Here is a 14,142-nt window from a genome sequence, read left to right on the forward strand (position 1 = left end):
CAAAAAAAAAAACATATCAACAATGCTACAATATAAAATAAACAACCCACCCTAAAACAAAACAAAAAAAATATATTCCAGTTTAAGTCCCATCAAACCTCCTCAAAAGCGCAACCAAATAATAAACATTCGGCATCCGAAAACTAACTTTAAAAGCCAGGACTTCACTTGCTTCCTAAACATCAAATATCTATCTCCCTTCTTGAGTTTCCAAGGGAAGCAGATCCCAAAGACCTGGAGCACAACTGAGCAGCCCCGGCCCAAGGAAAGGCTTAACCACCCGGCTTACAGCAGGTTAAAGCATCAAACGCATATTGTGGTCCAGATCCGTGCAAGCAACTTAACGTGCGATGCCCGTAATCTTAAAACTCACTCCTGGACTGGACCGGGAGCGCTGGGCTAATACGGCCGCACCGTTCTCTTCCTTCCCCACCGCCAACCCTGCAGCCGTGGGTGGGTTTTTTTTCCCACCGGCCGCCTGCTGCTTCAAACCGCCCAGCAGATGGAGGGGGCACCGGGGATAAACCCCCCACACCCTCCCTGGCGACTCTGACGTCAACGTCCTTAACCTGCCACGTTTCCTCCCCTCCCGCTGCCGGGTACGGAGGAGGGAGGGAGGGGGGGGGGAGCGTCTGTGCTGGCCTCGTCCCCGCCCGACACGGGCTGGGGGCTCTTCGTGGGCACTGACCCCCGCCCCCCTCATCGGCTCACTGCTAACTGGCACCGGGAATGAAGCCCCCCCCCCCCCCCCGTTAAACTCATTTGAATTTCTTCCTTCCTGCAGGGATCGCCAGGAGAGAGAGGTGTGGCGGGGCCGGGAGGTGCGATCGGTCCCCCGGGAAGACCTGGCCCCCAAGGGCCCGCCGGCCCCGCCGGAGAGAAAGGAGTTCCTGTAAGTGGGAGCGGAGAAAGGGGGGGGGTGGGGGGGGGGTAACGGCGCAACCTCAAGAGTGGAGTGGATTGCGGGATGGGCGCATGCGATGCCTCTACCGCCGCAGAGTTGTTATCTTGACGTCATGGCGTCTCTCTTGGCTTTGTTCCGTTCAGGGTGAGAAAGGCCCGATAGGCCCGGCGGGCCGGGACGGGCTCCAGGGTCCGGTAGGTCTGCCGGGCCCCGCGGGACCTGCCGGCGGCGCTGGAGAGGACGGCGACAAGGTGAGCCCTCCCTCTGTCTGCCCCTCCCCTGTGCGCCATCCGCCCTGCCCGTAAAAGTCACCGTGTCTGACCCTCCCTCCTCCCCCCCCCCGGGTTCTGTTCCTTCACAGGGTGAACTCGGTGAGCCCGGTCAGAAAGGCGCGAAGGGAGGAAAAGGAGAACACGTAAGCATACAAGTCCAGTCGTCTGTCCGTGTCTGCTTTCCTGCCTTGTCTTTCAGTCCTAACACCTGATGCACCCACCCTTTTATCTGTTTAATACACATCTGCCGTGTTCCCGCCCCTCAGCACTTCTCCGCCTGCATCGCCTCCCCTCTTTCTGTCGCTCTAACGTCCACGTAGCCGTTCTCCTCTCCGGTTAGGGGAACCGGTGCCGCCTCTCAGTCTCCTGGGCTCCGAAGCTTGCTAATGGCGTTTTTTCTCTTACAGGGGCCCCCTGGACCTCCCGGCCCCATGGGCACAGTCGGGCAGCCAGGCGCGGCGGTGAGTAACAGGATAACATCTTCGCGATTAAGCGGCGAGGCTCTCTCTTTTTTTGAGCTTGCGGTGCGGCAGCCGGCTAAGTTTGGAAGTTAGCCGGTCAAATGGCGGGATTTAAAAAAAAAAAAAAAAATCCTGCCACGCTCAGCAGCTTCCGTTTTAGCTGGCACAGGGAGGGGGATTATTCTAGGACGGGCCCCTCGTTCGACTAAATTAATCAGATAAGCACCAACATTCGGCATTTTCCAGTTTAGTTGGCCAGTCAAGTCTAGGATAGCTCTTTGGCTGTCCTAAAGTTAGTCGGCATTCTAGGGCGGGCCCCTCGTTCGACTAAATTAATCAGATAAGCACCAACATTCGGCATTTTCCAGTTTAGTTGGCCAGTCAAGTCTAGGATATCTCTTTGGCTGTCCTAAAGTTAGTCGGCATTCTAGGGCGGGCCCCTCGTTCGACTAATTAATCAGATAAGCACCAACATTCGGCATTTTCCAGTTTAGTTGGCCAGTCAAAGTCTAGGATAGCTCTTTGGCTGCCCTAACGTTAGTCGGATAAAACTTTATCCAGCTAACTTTTAAAGCAGCTGGGAACCTTCAGTGGTTAAGCCGCACCGCTGAATAGCTCGGCCAAGTTAGCTGAATAAGTATGAACGACTAACTTGGGCATTGGTCAAGCCATTGAATATTTGCCTCAACGTTTCTTGAATCTCCGACTCATGGTAAGATTCTGCCTCTCGCCGGCACCCTACAACGTTTGGGGGGGGGGGGGTTTACTCAGCAAGACAGCCGTGAACCTCAAGTCTTGTTCTTATGCTTGTCCCTAAGGGTGCTGATGGCGAGCCAGGCCCTCGGGGTCTCCAGGGCCCCTTTGGCGCCAAAGGCGATGAGGGGACCCGCGGGTTCCCCGGCCCACCCGGCCCTATCGGTCTGCAGGTGAGTCACGCCGTCAGCTTGCCGGAATTGTTTTGCTTTTCACAGCCGCAGGTCCAGACTTCAGACTTTTGCCACCCACTAACGAGTCTCTTGTCTGTCTGTCTTGCAGGGCCTGCCTGGCCCCTCCGGAGAGAAAGGCGAGACGGGAGATGCAGGCCCGATGGTGAGTATTTCGCTTTCACGTCATTCTGTACCATTCCTAGCCTGGTGCCCCCTCCCATTATAGAGATGCCGTAGACGCACCTCTGTGCCAGGGGCTGGGCTTTGCGGTTCTCACGAATCTCAGACCCGGCCGCTTGGCAGTTCACTACAGTTTGAAGAAAGGGGGGGGGGGGGGGGGGATGAACGAGCAGCTTTGGAGTCCTTTGATAATTCTGACGTCTATCAAATGCTTTTTGGAACTGATTGCCTACGTAATTATCTTTCCTATCAGGGTCCACCCGGCCCTCCCGGACCCAGAGGCCCTGCTGGACCCAATGGAGCTGACGTGAGTGTTGCATCCTTTCCCTGTTTTTATGTCCTCCTTCTGGTCTGCGTTCTGTTATGGCCTCTCCTCGGCGTAACCAGCCATGCTCTCTCTAATCCGCAGGGCCCTCAAGGTCCACCAGGAGGAATCGGAAACCTTGGAAACGTTGGAGAGAAGGTAACACTGACTCTTCTTTAAAACTCATGAGGTTGGGTGTGTTAGGGCACCGAAAAGGCTGTGTAGCATCCCACTGTCACATGGGGCACAATGGATGAGTGAATCTCGCCGGGCCTCAGCTCCACACACGTTCCAAGCCCTGGGTGGCATCACGGTTGACTTCCAGGGTTCTCTTTAGCCGTGCTACAGAATCATGGACATAAGAGGCTTGGAAGGGCACCTCACGAGGTCACGTGGTCCATCCGCTGCCTCCAGTCATGATCCACCGTTCTTATATCCTCCCAGGCAGACGCGTGTCTGACCTGCTTTTACGTACCCTCTTGTAACAGTGAATCCGTCTCATCCCAGGGTGTCTCATTCTAGCATTTGAATCCTCTCACAGTAACATAGTAACGATGGCAGACAAAGACCAAATGGTCCATCCAGCCTGCCCAGGAAGTTTCTTAGGGTGGTAACCAATCTCCTTGCTGTAATAAAAGCTCATTACTCCTTGTCTTTTTCCAAGTGGAAATGGAGAGCGATCCCCACTCTCATTGTAACCCCGCCCACTCTGTATCTGAAGACTTCTATCAACTCACTTTTGTCTCTTTTCCCGGGCCGTGTATAACCAGTTCCTTTACCATGGGTCATATTACTTAAGGCTCTGATCACGTTTGCTACTCTTCTCTGGGGTTTCTTCCTGGTTTCTCCACATCCCTTATGAAGTATGGGGCCCAAAACAACAATGACCCTACCAGAGCTGGGAAAATCGCTTCATGTAGCTTAGATGGATGTTGGTTGATGACAGTGCCAGGGCTCTCAGTACCTTTTTATAGATGATTGTTGGTTGGTGACCCTACCAGGGCGCTCTGTAGCTCTTTTTTAGGTGGTCGTTGGTGACAGTTCTAGGGCTGTGTATGTAGATGATTGTTGGCTGGTAAGCCCTTTGCAGTTGCATTATAGATGTCTGTTGGTTGATGGCAGCGTCAGGTCTCTCTATAACTGCATTATTCTTATTCTTCTCACAGGGTGAGCCTGGTGAATCCGGAGCTCCTGGCGTTGCAGGTGAATCTGGACCAAAGGTATGTCCTGTACTTTCCTCTTCCCCATCTGTCTGTCTGTCTCCCCATTCTGAAGATGTGGACCTCTGAGATTCCACCCGAACTTATCAAGAACTGGTTCACCTGTGCATGACCTTTCTAAGGCCTCCCACATCCTCAGGTGCTGTAAATTGGTTGAAATGGGGACCTCATTGTTCTCATATTATGGAGGTCTTGATATGTGCTAGTTATCCTCTAACTCCCAGGAATCTCCTCTTATCCCATGGTTCCTGTGATTTACTGAAGTTATTATATGGGGTTTTTTTTTTGGTTTTTTTTAATGTTATAATCCATCGTGGTGGGGGACCTCATTCTAGGTAAGTTGCTACAGGGACACGTGCTGCAAACCTCAGTTTCTGTCTCTTCCTTTAGGGAAATCGAGGTGAGCGAGGGGAAAAAGGAGAGGCTGGTCAGCCTGGCGCCGCGGGACCTGCTGGTGGTAGAGGTCCCCCTGGAGACGACGGACCGAAGGGGAACCCTGTAAGTGATGCAAATGCTCTGCTTCATGCTGGGGTCAGACAGACGTGCTGGCAGTGCCCAGATTTTAGCCACAGAGGTTTGGGTGAGAAGGATCTTGTAGACTTCCCAACCTGGTTGGCCAAAGGGTTCCTTTGCTAGGCGTCCAGTGGTTTTATACGTGATGGGCTCAATTTTTGTAGGGGCCTAACCAGCGGCGGACTCACGATGTCAGACCGGCCCGGGTATTCGCCGCCCAGGCCACGTCACGTGGTCTGCCGAGCGCGGCTCTGTCATGGCCACGCATGGCAGACCACGTGACTGGAGCGATCGGCCCACCGGGGGATGCCCGATCCCCCAATAGGCCAATCTGCCCCTGGGCCCTAACGTAGGGAGTTAGGAGCCTAAATGGGCCCCTATGTAACCTGGCTAGGGCAGTAGGTGGCTACAGGGGCATAGGTCGAGAAGGGGAAACAAAGTTGGGAGCTCAGCACTGATTTTCAGCACTGGACACCTTACTTGGGAGCCTAAATCTAGGCAAATGAATTGCAGGCCTAAATTTAGGATGACATTTTCAGCCAAAAGCCGCACGAAAACTAGTTGAGAATATCCCTAAATTTAGGCACCTGATTTAGGGAGCGAGCAGTTTTTGAAATTTGATCCCTCTGAACCTATGCGAAGCGGTGAACATTTTTTTAAATTGACCCCCCCTATGTGTACTGACCTTGCTGTGTGGTTTTCTACTCTGTGTTTGTGGTTTTATTCTCTGTTGAGGAGCATAAACCCCCATCCATTTTAACCTATAGGCCCTGATTTCCCCCATCTCATCCTAGTCCCTCTCCCCTAATGCAGGCTTACACTGATGGTCAGAGGTGCCTTAGGGTAACAAACTTTGCTCCCCATCTCTCACCAGTGATTCCTCCTCTCAGAAAAAGGCTAAAATTCTCAGTCGCTTCACTCTTCCACTGCAGACGGGAGATGCAGCCTTTCACACGCATTCTTTTTTTTGCTCACTCGCTGGTCTTTAGGGTCCTGTTGGTTTCCCTGGTGATCCTGGTCCTCCCGGTGAACTTGGTCCTCGTGTAAGTACCCTCTTACTACACCCCTTTGGGCGTTATTAAATTGTTCAGCGAATGAGCTTTTCAGGTCTCTCGTGTTCGCAGAAGTCCAGATCTGGGCCCTTCGCCGATCCTCTCTCTCTCTCTCTCTCAATCTCTCCGCGCGAGGAGGCCGACGCTGGGAGAAACACTTCTTAGGGTTAAACAGGGAAAGAGAAGCCAGCTACAGGAAGTTGCAGCCTGTACACAGTGACAGCAGGGGGCGCTGCTCCCCATGGACAGATCTGGGTGTGAATGTCCCTGTAGAGACAGCAGGGGGCGCTGCTCCCCATGGACAGATCTGGGTGTGAATGTCCCTGTAGAGACAGCAGGGGGCGCTGCTCCCCATGGACAGATCTGGGTGTGAATGTCCCTGTAGAGACAGCAGGGGGCGCTGATTCCCATGGACAGATCTGGGTGTGAATGTCCCTGTAGAGACAGCAGGGGGCGCTGCTCCCCATGCACAGATCTGGGTGTGAATGTCCCTGTAGAGGCAGCAGGGGGCGCTGCTCCCCATGCACAGATCTGGGTGTGAATGTCCCTGTAGAGACAGCAGGAGGCGCTGCTCCCCATGCACAGATCTGGGTGTGAATGTCCCTGTAGAGACAGCAGGAGGCGCTGCTTCCCATGGACAGATCTGGGTGTGAATGTCCCTGTAGAGGCAGCAGGGGGCGCTGCTTCCCATGGACAGATCTGGTGTGAATGTCCCTGTAGAGACAGCCGGGGGCCGCTGCTCCCCATGGACAGATCTGGGTGTGAATGTCCCTGTAGAGACAGCAGGGGGCGCTGCTCCCCATGGACAGATCTGGATGTGAATGTCCCTGTAGAGACAGCAGTGGCGCTGCTTTCCCTGGACAGGTCCGATTAGGCGCAGGTATGTGTGTGGGCGGGCACTGCTCCCTGTGTACAAGTCTTCTTGTGAGCAGCTCACCTTCCTCACCAGGAAGTGCACTTTTTTTTTTTTTTCTGGAAGAAAGTCGTAGGAGATCGGAGCGGGAATCTTTGCCTCTCCAGCGTCCATCCCCATTATCAGGTGAAGACTACTTCTGGCAATGAGGGGAGAAGCAGGGAAATGGTCGAATTAGTGCAAGACCGAGCCTTTTTTTTGTCACAGCTTCAGTATTAATGCTGAATATTCAGGGGTAAAAGGGAGATAAACCCAGGCAAAGAGAAGCCGTCAGAAATCACTGCACGATGGCGTGGAAGAGAACAGAATATTTTTCCGCTAAATCTTGTTTTCTTTCCTAAATGACGCAGGGTCAAGACGGTGCAAAGGGCGAACGCGGAGATAATGGTGAAATTGGGCAGACGGTGATGGTAGAAGCCTTACAAATCTGACTTTATCTGTTCCCGCACTGTAATGTCTTTGTTTCCTGCTTTCATCCCTCAAGTGTTTTACGGGCCCCTCTTTTGGATCAATGCCTCTGTCTGATCCTCAGGTCTTCCCGTGGTCCATGGGGCATCCATAGGATTGGTGTCTCTGACTCATGGGTTGTCCTCATGGGACATCCTTAATTATGGTGTCCCTCTGAGGTTCTCATGGCTTAAAAATGGTCCTACTGGGACAACCTTAGGATGGGTGTCTCTGATCCTAGACTCTCCAGGTGTTCCAGTGGGAAATTCTTCTAGTTTTTCCTCTCAGACCTTTCAGGTCCTCCCCATTCCCCAGCCTTCCTGCTCTCACTGGAGTCCCTCTCTGTCTTCTCTTTAGGGCTCCCCTGGTCCCACTGGTGAAAACGGTCCACCAGGTCCTCCTGGAAAAAGGGGTAAGCGGCTGACCTTTAGCTTTATTTAAACTTGAATGACCAACCCTTTGACTTACAGTCCGGAAATAAAACCCTAATTCTCAGAGTTGGGTTTCATTGCTGTCAGAACCATCAGGACCCGGTCTTCTGCAGTCCAACAGGGGGGGTGGGGGGGGGATCAGCTGTACAGTCACTTCAGTAATTGTAGTCAGCTCAGACACGGCTGTTTTAATGTACAGAACACGTGTAGCACAAGTGTACAAAATGTCCAGGAGAGTTACTGTAGACAGGAAATTCTTCTTGTTTCCATACAGTGCACACAAATAACCTGTATGTCTTCCTAGCTGATATTTTTGGCAGAACTGAAGACTTCCAAACAGTGAGATATAAGCGTGTGATGCCTACCTAAGATATATGCCTTTGGAAGAGGCCCCCCTCAGTTAATGATTTTGTAACCACGCTCTGCCCTGGAGGAGGGGGGGTTGTTTATGACCTTTCTTGTGTGTGGTCTCCTTTCCAGGGTCCAGCTGGTTCGCCTGGTCCTGAGGGGCGTCAAGGAGAAAAAGGTTCCAAGGTAACCAGCTTTACTACCGTTACCATGAGATAACTCATCCGCCAGAGTGTTGTGAGAAGAAGGGGGGGGGGTGGGTGCTCTGCTAGGATCATTTCTAAAATATTGCATCCCGTTTCCTTGATAAGTCTAAAGGAAGTTATTCGGCAAAAAATGAGCTTCCTTAGCTTGGAGTTCTGATAGTACCTCAGCGGTAATGGTATGGCATGCAAAGGTCATGGGGTTGAGGTACTGTATAGACATGTTAGAGTTATAAGTTGACGGTACTAAGATGTGAGGGTCATGGGGTGGAGATACCATTTAGCCATGTCGGATTACAGGTACTGTAGAGATGTTTTAGAGTTACAGGGCGAAGGTACCGAGATGTCAGGATCATGGGATGAAGGTATGGTATAGCCCAGTTAGGGTTACAGGTAGAAGGTACTGAGATGTTAATGTTTAAGAAGGTATGGCCAGGTAAAGGACAAGTAGGGGTAGAAGTCCATGTTTAGGTCAGAGTAGAACGGAGGCCATGTTGAGGTCATGCTTGGCCAATCTAGCTTGAATTGGAGTTGGATTCATATGGAGTTAGCGTGGCTTAACTTCAGCAGTCGTTGGATCCATTCGTGCTGAAAATGTTTCCAAACAGAGCAGAGTGAAGGGAGTATCTCTGGAAGGAGCTTCCTTTCCTGCTAGACAAAGAGTGGTGATCTGAGAGATCGTACTTGTATGGCTTCCTTCACTGTCTGAGAGCTCACCTAACCCTGTGGAGGTCAGGCTAACTTCTTCTTTACATTTCTAGGGTGAATCTGGTGCCGAGGGTCCTCCCGGAAGACAGGTCCTGTGGGACCTCAGGGCCCCACCAGGGAAACAAGGGAACCGATGGTCTGCGAGGTATTCCAGGTCGTGCGGTAAGTGTCCCTCTACCATTGCCTTCATTCAAACCACCTGCGGAGAGGGGGGATCCCGTATTTATGTATCCCCCCATCTCCGTTCAGCCCTGACATTGTGGTGTCAGTCCTTGGTCAGGAACCACAGACCATAGCTCCCTCTGGTACCCAGCTGATGTGCATCCTAAGTCAGACTGTTAGGCGTTGTCTTTGAGCGATAGCTGAGACTCCCACCCCCCCCCCCCCCCCAAGACTGGGAGTGCAGCATCCCCCAGCCAGGAACTACAAACCAGGTCTTCAACATGGCAACGTGCAGCACTTGCCAGGAAGCCACCAGACTGGCCTGGTCTGGTGTCCACTTCTCTTGAACTGTTGCTGTCAACCACAGCACATCGCAAGAGGCAGGCCTTGGCCTACCCTCAGTGGCACCCCAGTTACGTCAAGCTGGGACCCAGAGCAGAAACTAAGACATTGGATCCCTCCCACTACATCCTGGCCTCTCTCCCCTCACCCACTCTCCCCTCTCTTCCCCTTATCCTTTCTCTTTTATCCTACCCCCTCTCCAATTCACAGTCCTTCTCCATAATCACCTGTTTTAGATCTCCCCAACCCAGTCCTCCCACCCTTGATCCTCAACCTTCAGTCCTTGGCCTTCCACCCCCATCATCGATCCTTCTCTCCCCAAAACACCAATTCTTTGTACCTGTGACCCCCCCGGGTCTAACTGTGTCAGCCTCAGCCTCCAGTCCTGTCCTCAGCTTCAAGCCTTGGCCCTTCTCATCTCTCTGTGTCCTCCTGTACTGCAGCCCAACCGTTTTCTTGTAGCTTGAACCGTGCACAGCAGCGAGCCTCATGCCAATTCACATTGTTGAAACTAGACCTGCACCGCACAGCAGGATTCAAGGCTTACGGCATGAATTGTATGTTATTTTTATGGATGTTTTTTTTAATGTTACCCGCATAGATCTATGGATATTGCGGGCTGTAAGTGCCTAAATATATAAAATAAAATAATGATGTGGCAGTGGTAGCGCCGCTCTCCTCCTGCCATGTGATATCTCTGGTTGCAATATCGGAGGCCGGGAATGTCGGGGGACAAGGCAAGGGAGCGAGAGGGTCATGTCCCTTACAGCTCCGGGCTGATGGCAGCTTTCGTCACCAGGGTCCCTTGTGACATCAGGGGACCCCAAGGCAATTGTCCTGCTTTTCCTGCTCCCCCCCCCCCCAAAAAAAAAAAATATATATAAACCACCACCCTGACCCCAGTGAGATATCACAAGGCCTTCCTTAAAAGTCTCACTTTGACATGAGTGGCATGCTAGACTGAAGTCAGATTAATATCAAAGACACGGAGGATTATAAGACCACACGAGATAAAAGCAAAATGTTTCAAGCATGAAAAAGGGACTTCTCACAAAACAGAGCCTCATCCAATGAGCAGAGTGCCAGTAGGAGTCCAAAGAAAAACTTTTTATAAATTCTAAATATGCAAGCAATGTCGAGAGATGTAACGAGAATGAATGGAGCAAGCCAACAAGCGGGCGTCCCTACAGCCAATAAACAAATAACCTTTGATTTAACGTGCTAGCCCGAAACGTGCTCCTCATCTAGCGATCAATCTCTCCCTCCCTTCCTCTTTCTTACAGGGGGAGCTGGGCCCGGCCAGGCACGACAAGGACAGGCCGGGTCCTCCGGACCAATAGTGAGTAAACAGCCAACTTTGCACAAAGGCTGAGAATTCAGAGCTTTCCGTTGACGTAAATGCCTTCATCTCTTTCTTGGGACCTCCTCGAAACTTGACTCCTCAAGAGTCCTCCAGATCAATGTGTACGGGGGGGGGATGATATGGAGATGTCTTGGTGTTATTCACAGTGTCTGATGTGTGTATGTGGTGCGTGGGGTGGGGGTGGGGGCTGTCTCGGTGTTATTCTCGGTGTCTGATCCATAGTAATGGTTCTGGGAGTGTGTCTCGGTGCTGAACATGGATATCGTGATGTTTCCTCTCTCTCCTTTCATGATGCAGGGACCTCCTGGTCTTCCCCGGACTGAAGGGCGATTCTGGGGCAAAGGGTGAGAAGGTAAACCAGGACGCGTTGTGTATACGCAGGGACATATGTACACCACCTGTAGGGACTGAGTGTGTACCCTCCAAAAGACACACCCACACATATAAACACACTCAGAGCTTGTACAGAGGTGTAGGTACACACGCTCACCTACCTATATAGGCAGCGACATCGTTTTTCATCAGCATCGGTTTTATTCATGGCACACTTTTCCACCAAGGGAGTTCAAGCGAGTTTGCAGACACTTAGGCTAAAGACGAATACTCCCAGTTACATGCACAAATGACATGCAATCGGCATGGATAACTTTGCACTGCCTTTTGCAACACGTTAACGTCACGCCCGCAGATGTAGCCGCAGAGCAGCCTGATCTTCAAAGTCAACTTTTTGCTGTGTACCTTAGGGGAGGGCGTGCGGACAAAATGTTCGTTTTTGTTTTCGTTTCCTTTTCTCTTTCGTTTCGTTTCTGTCGCGCTCATAATTCTGCAGTTGGAGCATGTGCAACGTACCCCACAATGTCACACAGAAGTATACATATGCACAAGTGTATACACACACACACACAAACTTGTATGAAGGTTGCACGCACGCACAGAAACGTTTAAGTGTCGCGACGCACTGTTGTGACTTTGTTGTGTGTCTCTGGTCACAGGGTCACCAGGTCTGAATTGGTCTGATCGGGCCACCGGGTGAGCAGGGTGAGAAAGGGGATCGCGGGCTGCCCGGACATCAAGGTTCAAACGGTCACAAAGGCGAAAACGGTAAGTATTTCTCTCTCTCTTTTTTATTTCCTCCTACATTCCCATGCATTTGTACCCCCGCCTTATCAAACCCAACAGTTTGTCCAATGCAGCTTATAACAAAATTAAAAATACATTTCCTAAATACGTTTCAATTTTAGCGATAAGCAGTCCCCCAGGCTCGAATTTCCAATTATACTTACAAATAAAAAAAAATAAAAATAAATCACTATTATACACAGAGTTACAAATCAAACGCACACAAAAAAAAGAGAACTGGAGACAACAAAAGACTGCTGTAGCGTGGTCAGGTCAAGCCATCACTTCCTTCCCAAACACACGTTAATTTGCTGCCACTGATCTTCACGAACGGTTATTTCTGCTAACTGTATCATCCAAAAATAAACAGACACACAGACTGAGAACAGCAGGGCTCCGTGGCACTGACACAATCTTCTTACACACACACATCTCCTGGTATCCGGGATAAAGACACCCCCCCCCCCCCCACACACACACACGTATCCTGGATACCAGGAGATGAGAGCAGTGCCACGGAATTTGTGAGCAAGGTTCAGTGGCACTGCTCACATCTCCTGGTATCCATGTTCAAGACCTCAGGAGCTTGTGGGTCCAAAGTTCCATGGTACTGCCCACACCATATTAAACATGCCCTGGTATCCTGGATAAAGATCTCAGGAATTTATGGGAGCACGGTTCCACAGCACTGCTCACATCTCCTAGTATCAAGAATAAAGGCCTCAGAATCTCAGGAATTTGTGGGGAGCAAAGTTCCACGGCACTGCTCACATCTCCTAGTATCCAGGATAAGGCCTCGAATCTCAGGAATTTGTGGGCGCAAGTTCCGTGGCACTGCTCACATCTCCTAGTATCCAGGATAAAGGCCTCAGAATCTCAGGAATTTGTGGGAGCAAAGTTCCCACGGCACTGCTCACATCTCCTAGTATCCAGGATAAAGGCCCTCAGAATCTCAGGAATTTGTGGGAGCAAGGTTCCGTGGCACTGCTCACATCTCCTAGTATCCAGGATAAAGGCCTCAGAATCTCTGGAATTTGTGGGAGCAAAGTTCCGTGGCACTGCTCACATCTCCCTAGTATCCAGGATAAAGGCCTCTGAATCTCAGGAATTTGTGGGGAGCAAAGTTCCGTGGCACTGCTCATGCCATATTAAACACACATCTCCTTGTACGCAGAATAGCTGAGAAACTAAAAGGGAGCTCATTGGAGCAGGGCGCCGTGGCACTGCCCCTGCCACGTTACGTATACATGCCTGGTATCCAGGATAAAGACCTCAGAATATCACAGGAGGAGAGTTCACTGGCACTCATCCGTGCCACGTTAACACGCGGGAATCTTCCGTTAGCTAGGGATACACTTAAGCATGCTTGGGGGGGGAGCAGGTCTCTGCGACACCCGTTATCCAGGAGAAAAGCACTCTCCTTCAGTGGAAGTCAGATCACCCTCTCACGTGGTTCTTTTTTTTCTTTTCTTTTCCTTCTCTCAGGGCATCCCTGGTGCCACCGGTCCCCTAGGGCCTCCTGGGCTCCCTGGTCTTCCTGTAAGTCACACACCTGGAAGCACATGTTGCAGGTAATCCAGCTGTTGCCGAGATTCCCCCACCTCTTATTTTTATTATTTTTTTTTTACAGGGTCCCGCAGGTCCTAAAGGTCTGAAAGGAACCATGGTGAGCATCCAGAGTCCCCATAACGCGACCACCAGCTCTAGCGCACCCGTGAAGGGGCGACTCTTGTGTAATTGCTTTCTCCTCTCTCTCGTCCCCAGGGTCAGTCTGGTCCGAAGGGTGAAAAGGGTGTGCAAGGACCCCCCGGCCCTCCCGTGAGTCATCTTTCAGTGTCCGATTACTGTTTATTCCCTGTTGGTACAGCCTCTCCTTTCCGCTTACCCCTGTCAAGGCCTCAGACTTGCAGTGCAGTCAGAGCTGCAGCCTCCTCTCTGGTCCCTTAACCCCTTCTAGAAGGGGGGGGGGGGGGCACGGGTATGTCCTGAAAGTTGCCGCGTGTCACCTCCGTAACCCATCAGCCCTTCCCGGAATCTGCCTCCACCCCGACGTCTCTCCTTGTCCTCCCCTTCTTGTACTGCCTGATCCATAGGGGGAAGCAGCTCAGGGTCCAACATATTCCCTCCCTTAATCTTCTTATGGTCCAAGGGGTCCTTCCTGTGAGGTGATGGGAGGTCAGCATTTGCTTCTCCTCCTGGCCATACAGTCCCAGTGCCTGAGAGGTCAGCTTGGCGGGAGGCTCTTCCCAGGCCCTGCCTTAATCTGTTGTCCTA

The 14,142-nt window shown here is 51.6% G+C and overlaps 2 protein-coding genes and 1 long non-coding RNA gene across 3 annotated transcripts in view; 2 read left to right on the forward strand and 1 right to left on the reverse strand.

Annotated features, from left to right (window-relative positions):
- COL11A2 (collagen type XI alpha 2 chain) overlaps window positions 1–10,758 on the forward strand; it is a 75,937-nt gene extending 65,179 nt beyond the window's left edge. The window contains exons 42-57 of the mRNA XM_029584518.1: window positions 785–892; window positions 1,048–1,155; window positions 1,266–1,319; window positions 1,584–1,637; window positions 2,456–2,563; window positions 2,673–2,726; window positions 2,997–3,050; window positions 3,153–3,206; window positions 4,214–4,267; window positions 4,658–4,765; window positions 5,770–5,823; window positions 7,096–7,149; window positions 7,550–7,604; window positions 8,105–8,157; window positions 8,936–9,044; window positions 10,670–10,758. Coding sequence (XP_029440378.1) covers window positions 785–892; window positions 1,048–1,155; window positions 1,266–1,319; window positions 1,584–1,637; window positions 2,456–2,563; window positions 2,673–2,726; window positions 2,997–3,050; window positions 3,153–3,206; window positions 4,214–4,267; window positions 4,658–4,765; window positions 5,770–5,823; window positions 7,096–7,149; window positions 7,550–7,604; window positions 8,105–8,157; window positions 8,936–9,044; window positions 10,670–10,758 — 1,170 coding nt within the window. The remainder of the gene's footprint in view (window positions 1–784; window positions 893–1,047; window positions 1,156–1,265; window positions 1,320–1,583; window positions 1,638–2,455; window positions 2,564–2,672; window positions 2,727–2,996; window positions 3,051–3,152; window positions 3,207–4,213; window positions 4,268–4,657; window positions 4,766–5,769; window positions 5,824–7,095; window positions 7,150–7,549; window positions 7,605–8,104; window positions 8,158–8,935; window positions 9,045–10,669) is intronic.
- A 2,585-nt stretch (window positions 10,759–13,343) lies between these two features.
- LOC115080513 lies at window positions 13,344–13,687 on the forward strand. The gene is made up of 3 exons (XR_003853585.1): window positions 13,344–13,407; window positions 13,499–13,534; window positions 13,633–13,687. It is a non-coding gene; the product is annotated as an uncharacterized LOC115080513 (long non-coding RNA).
- Window positions 13,688–14,126: 439 nt separating this feature from the next.
- The window catches only part of LOC115080374 (HLA class II histocompatibility antigen, DRB1-7 beta chain-like), a 50,651-nt gene continuing 50,635 nt past the window's right edge, over window positions 14,127–14,142 (reverse strand). Inside the window, exon 4 of the mRNA XM_029584520.1 lies at window positions 14,127–14,139. Coding sequence (XP_029440380.1) covers window positions 14,127–14,139 — 13 coding nt within the window. The remainder of the gene's footprint in view (window positions 14,140–14,142) is intronic.

The sequence above is a fragment of the Rhinatrema bivittatum genome, chromosome 19 (genome assembly GCF_901001135.1).
Source record: "Rhinatrema bivittatum chromosome 19, aRhiBiv1.1, whole genome shotgun sequence".
Classification (NCBI taxonomy): domain Eukaryota; kingdom Metazoa; phylum Chordata; class Amphibia; order Gymnophiona; family Rhinatrematidae; genus Rhinatrema; species Rhinatrema bivittatum.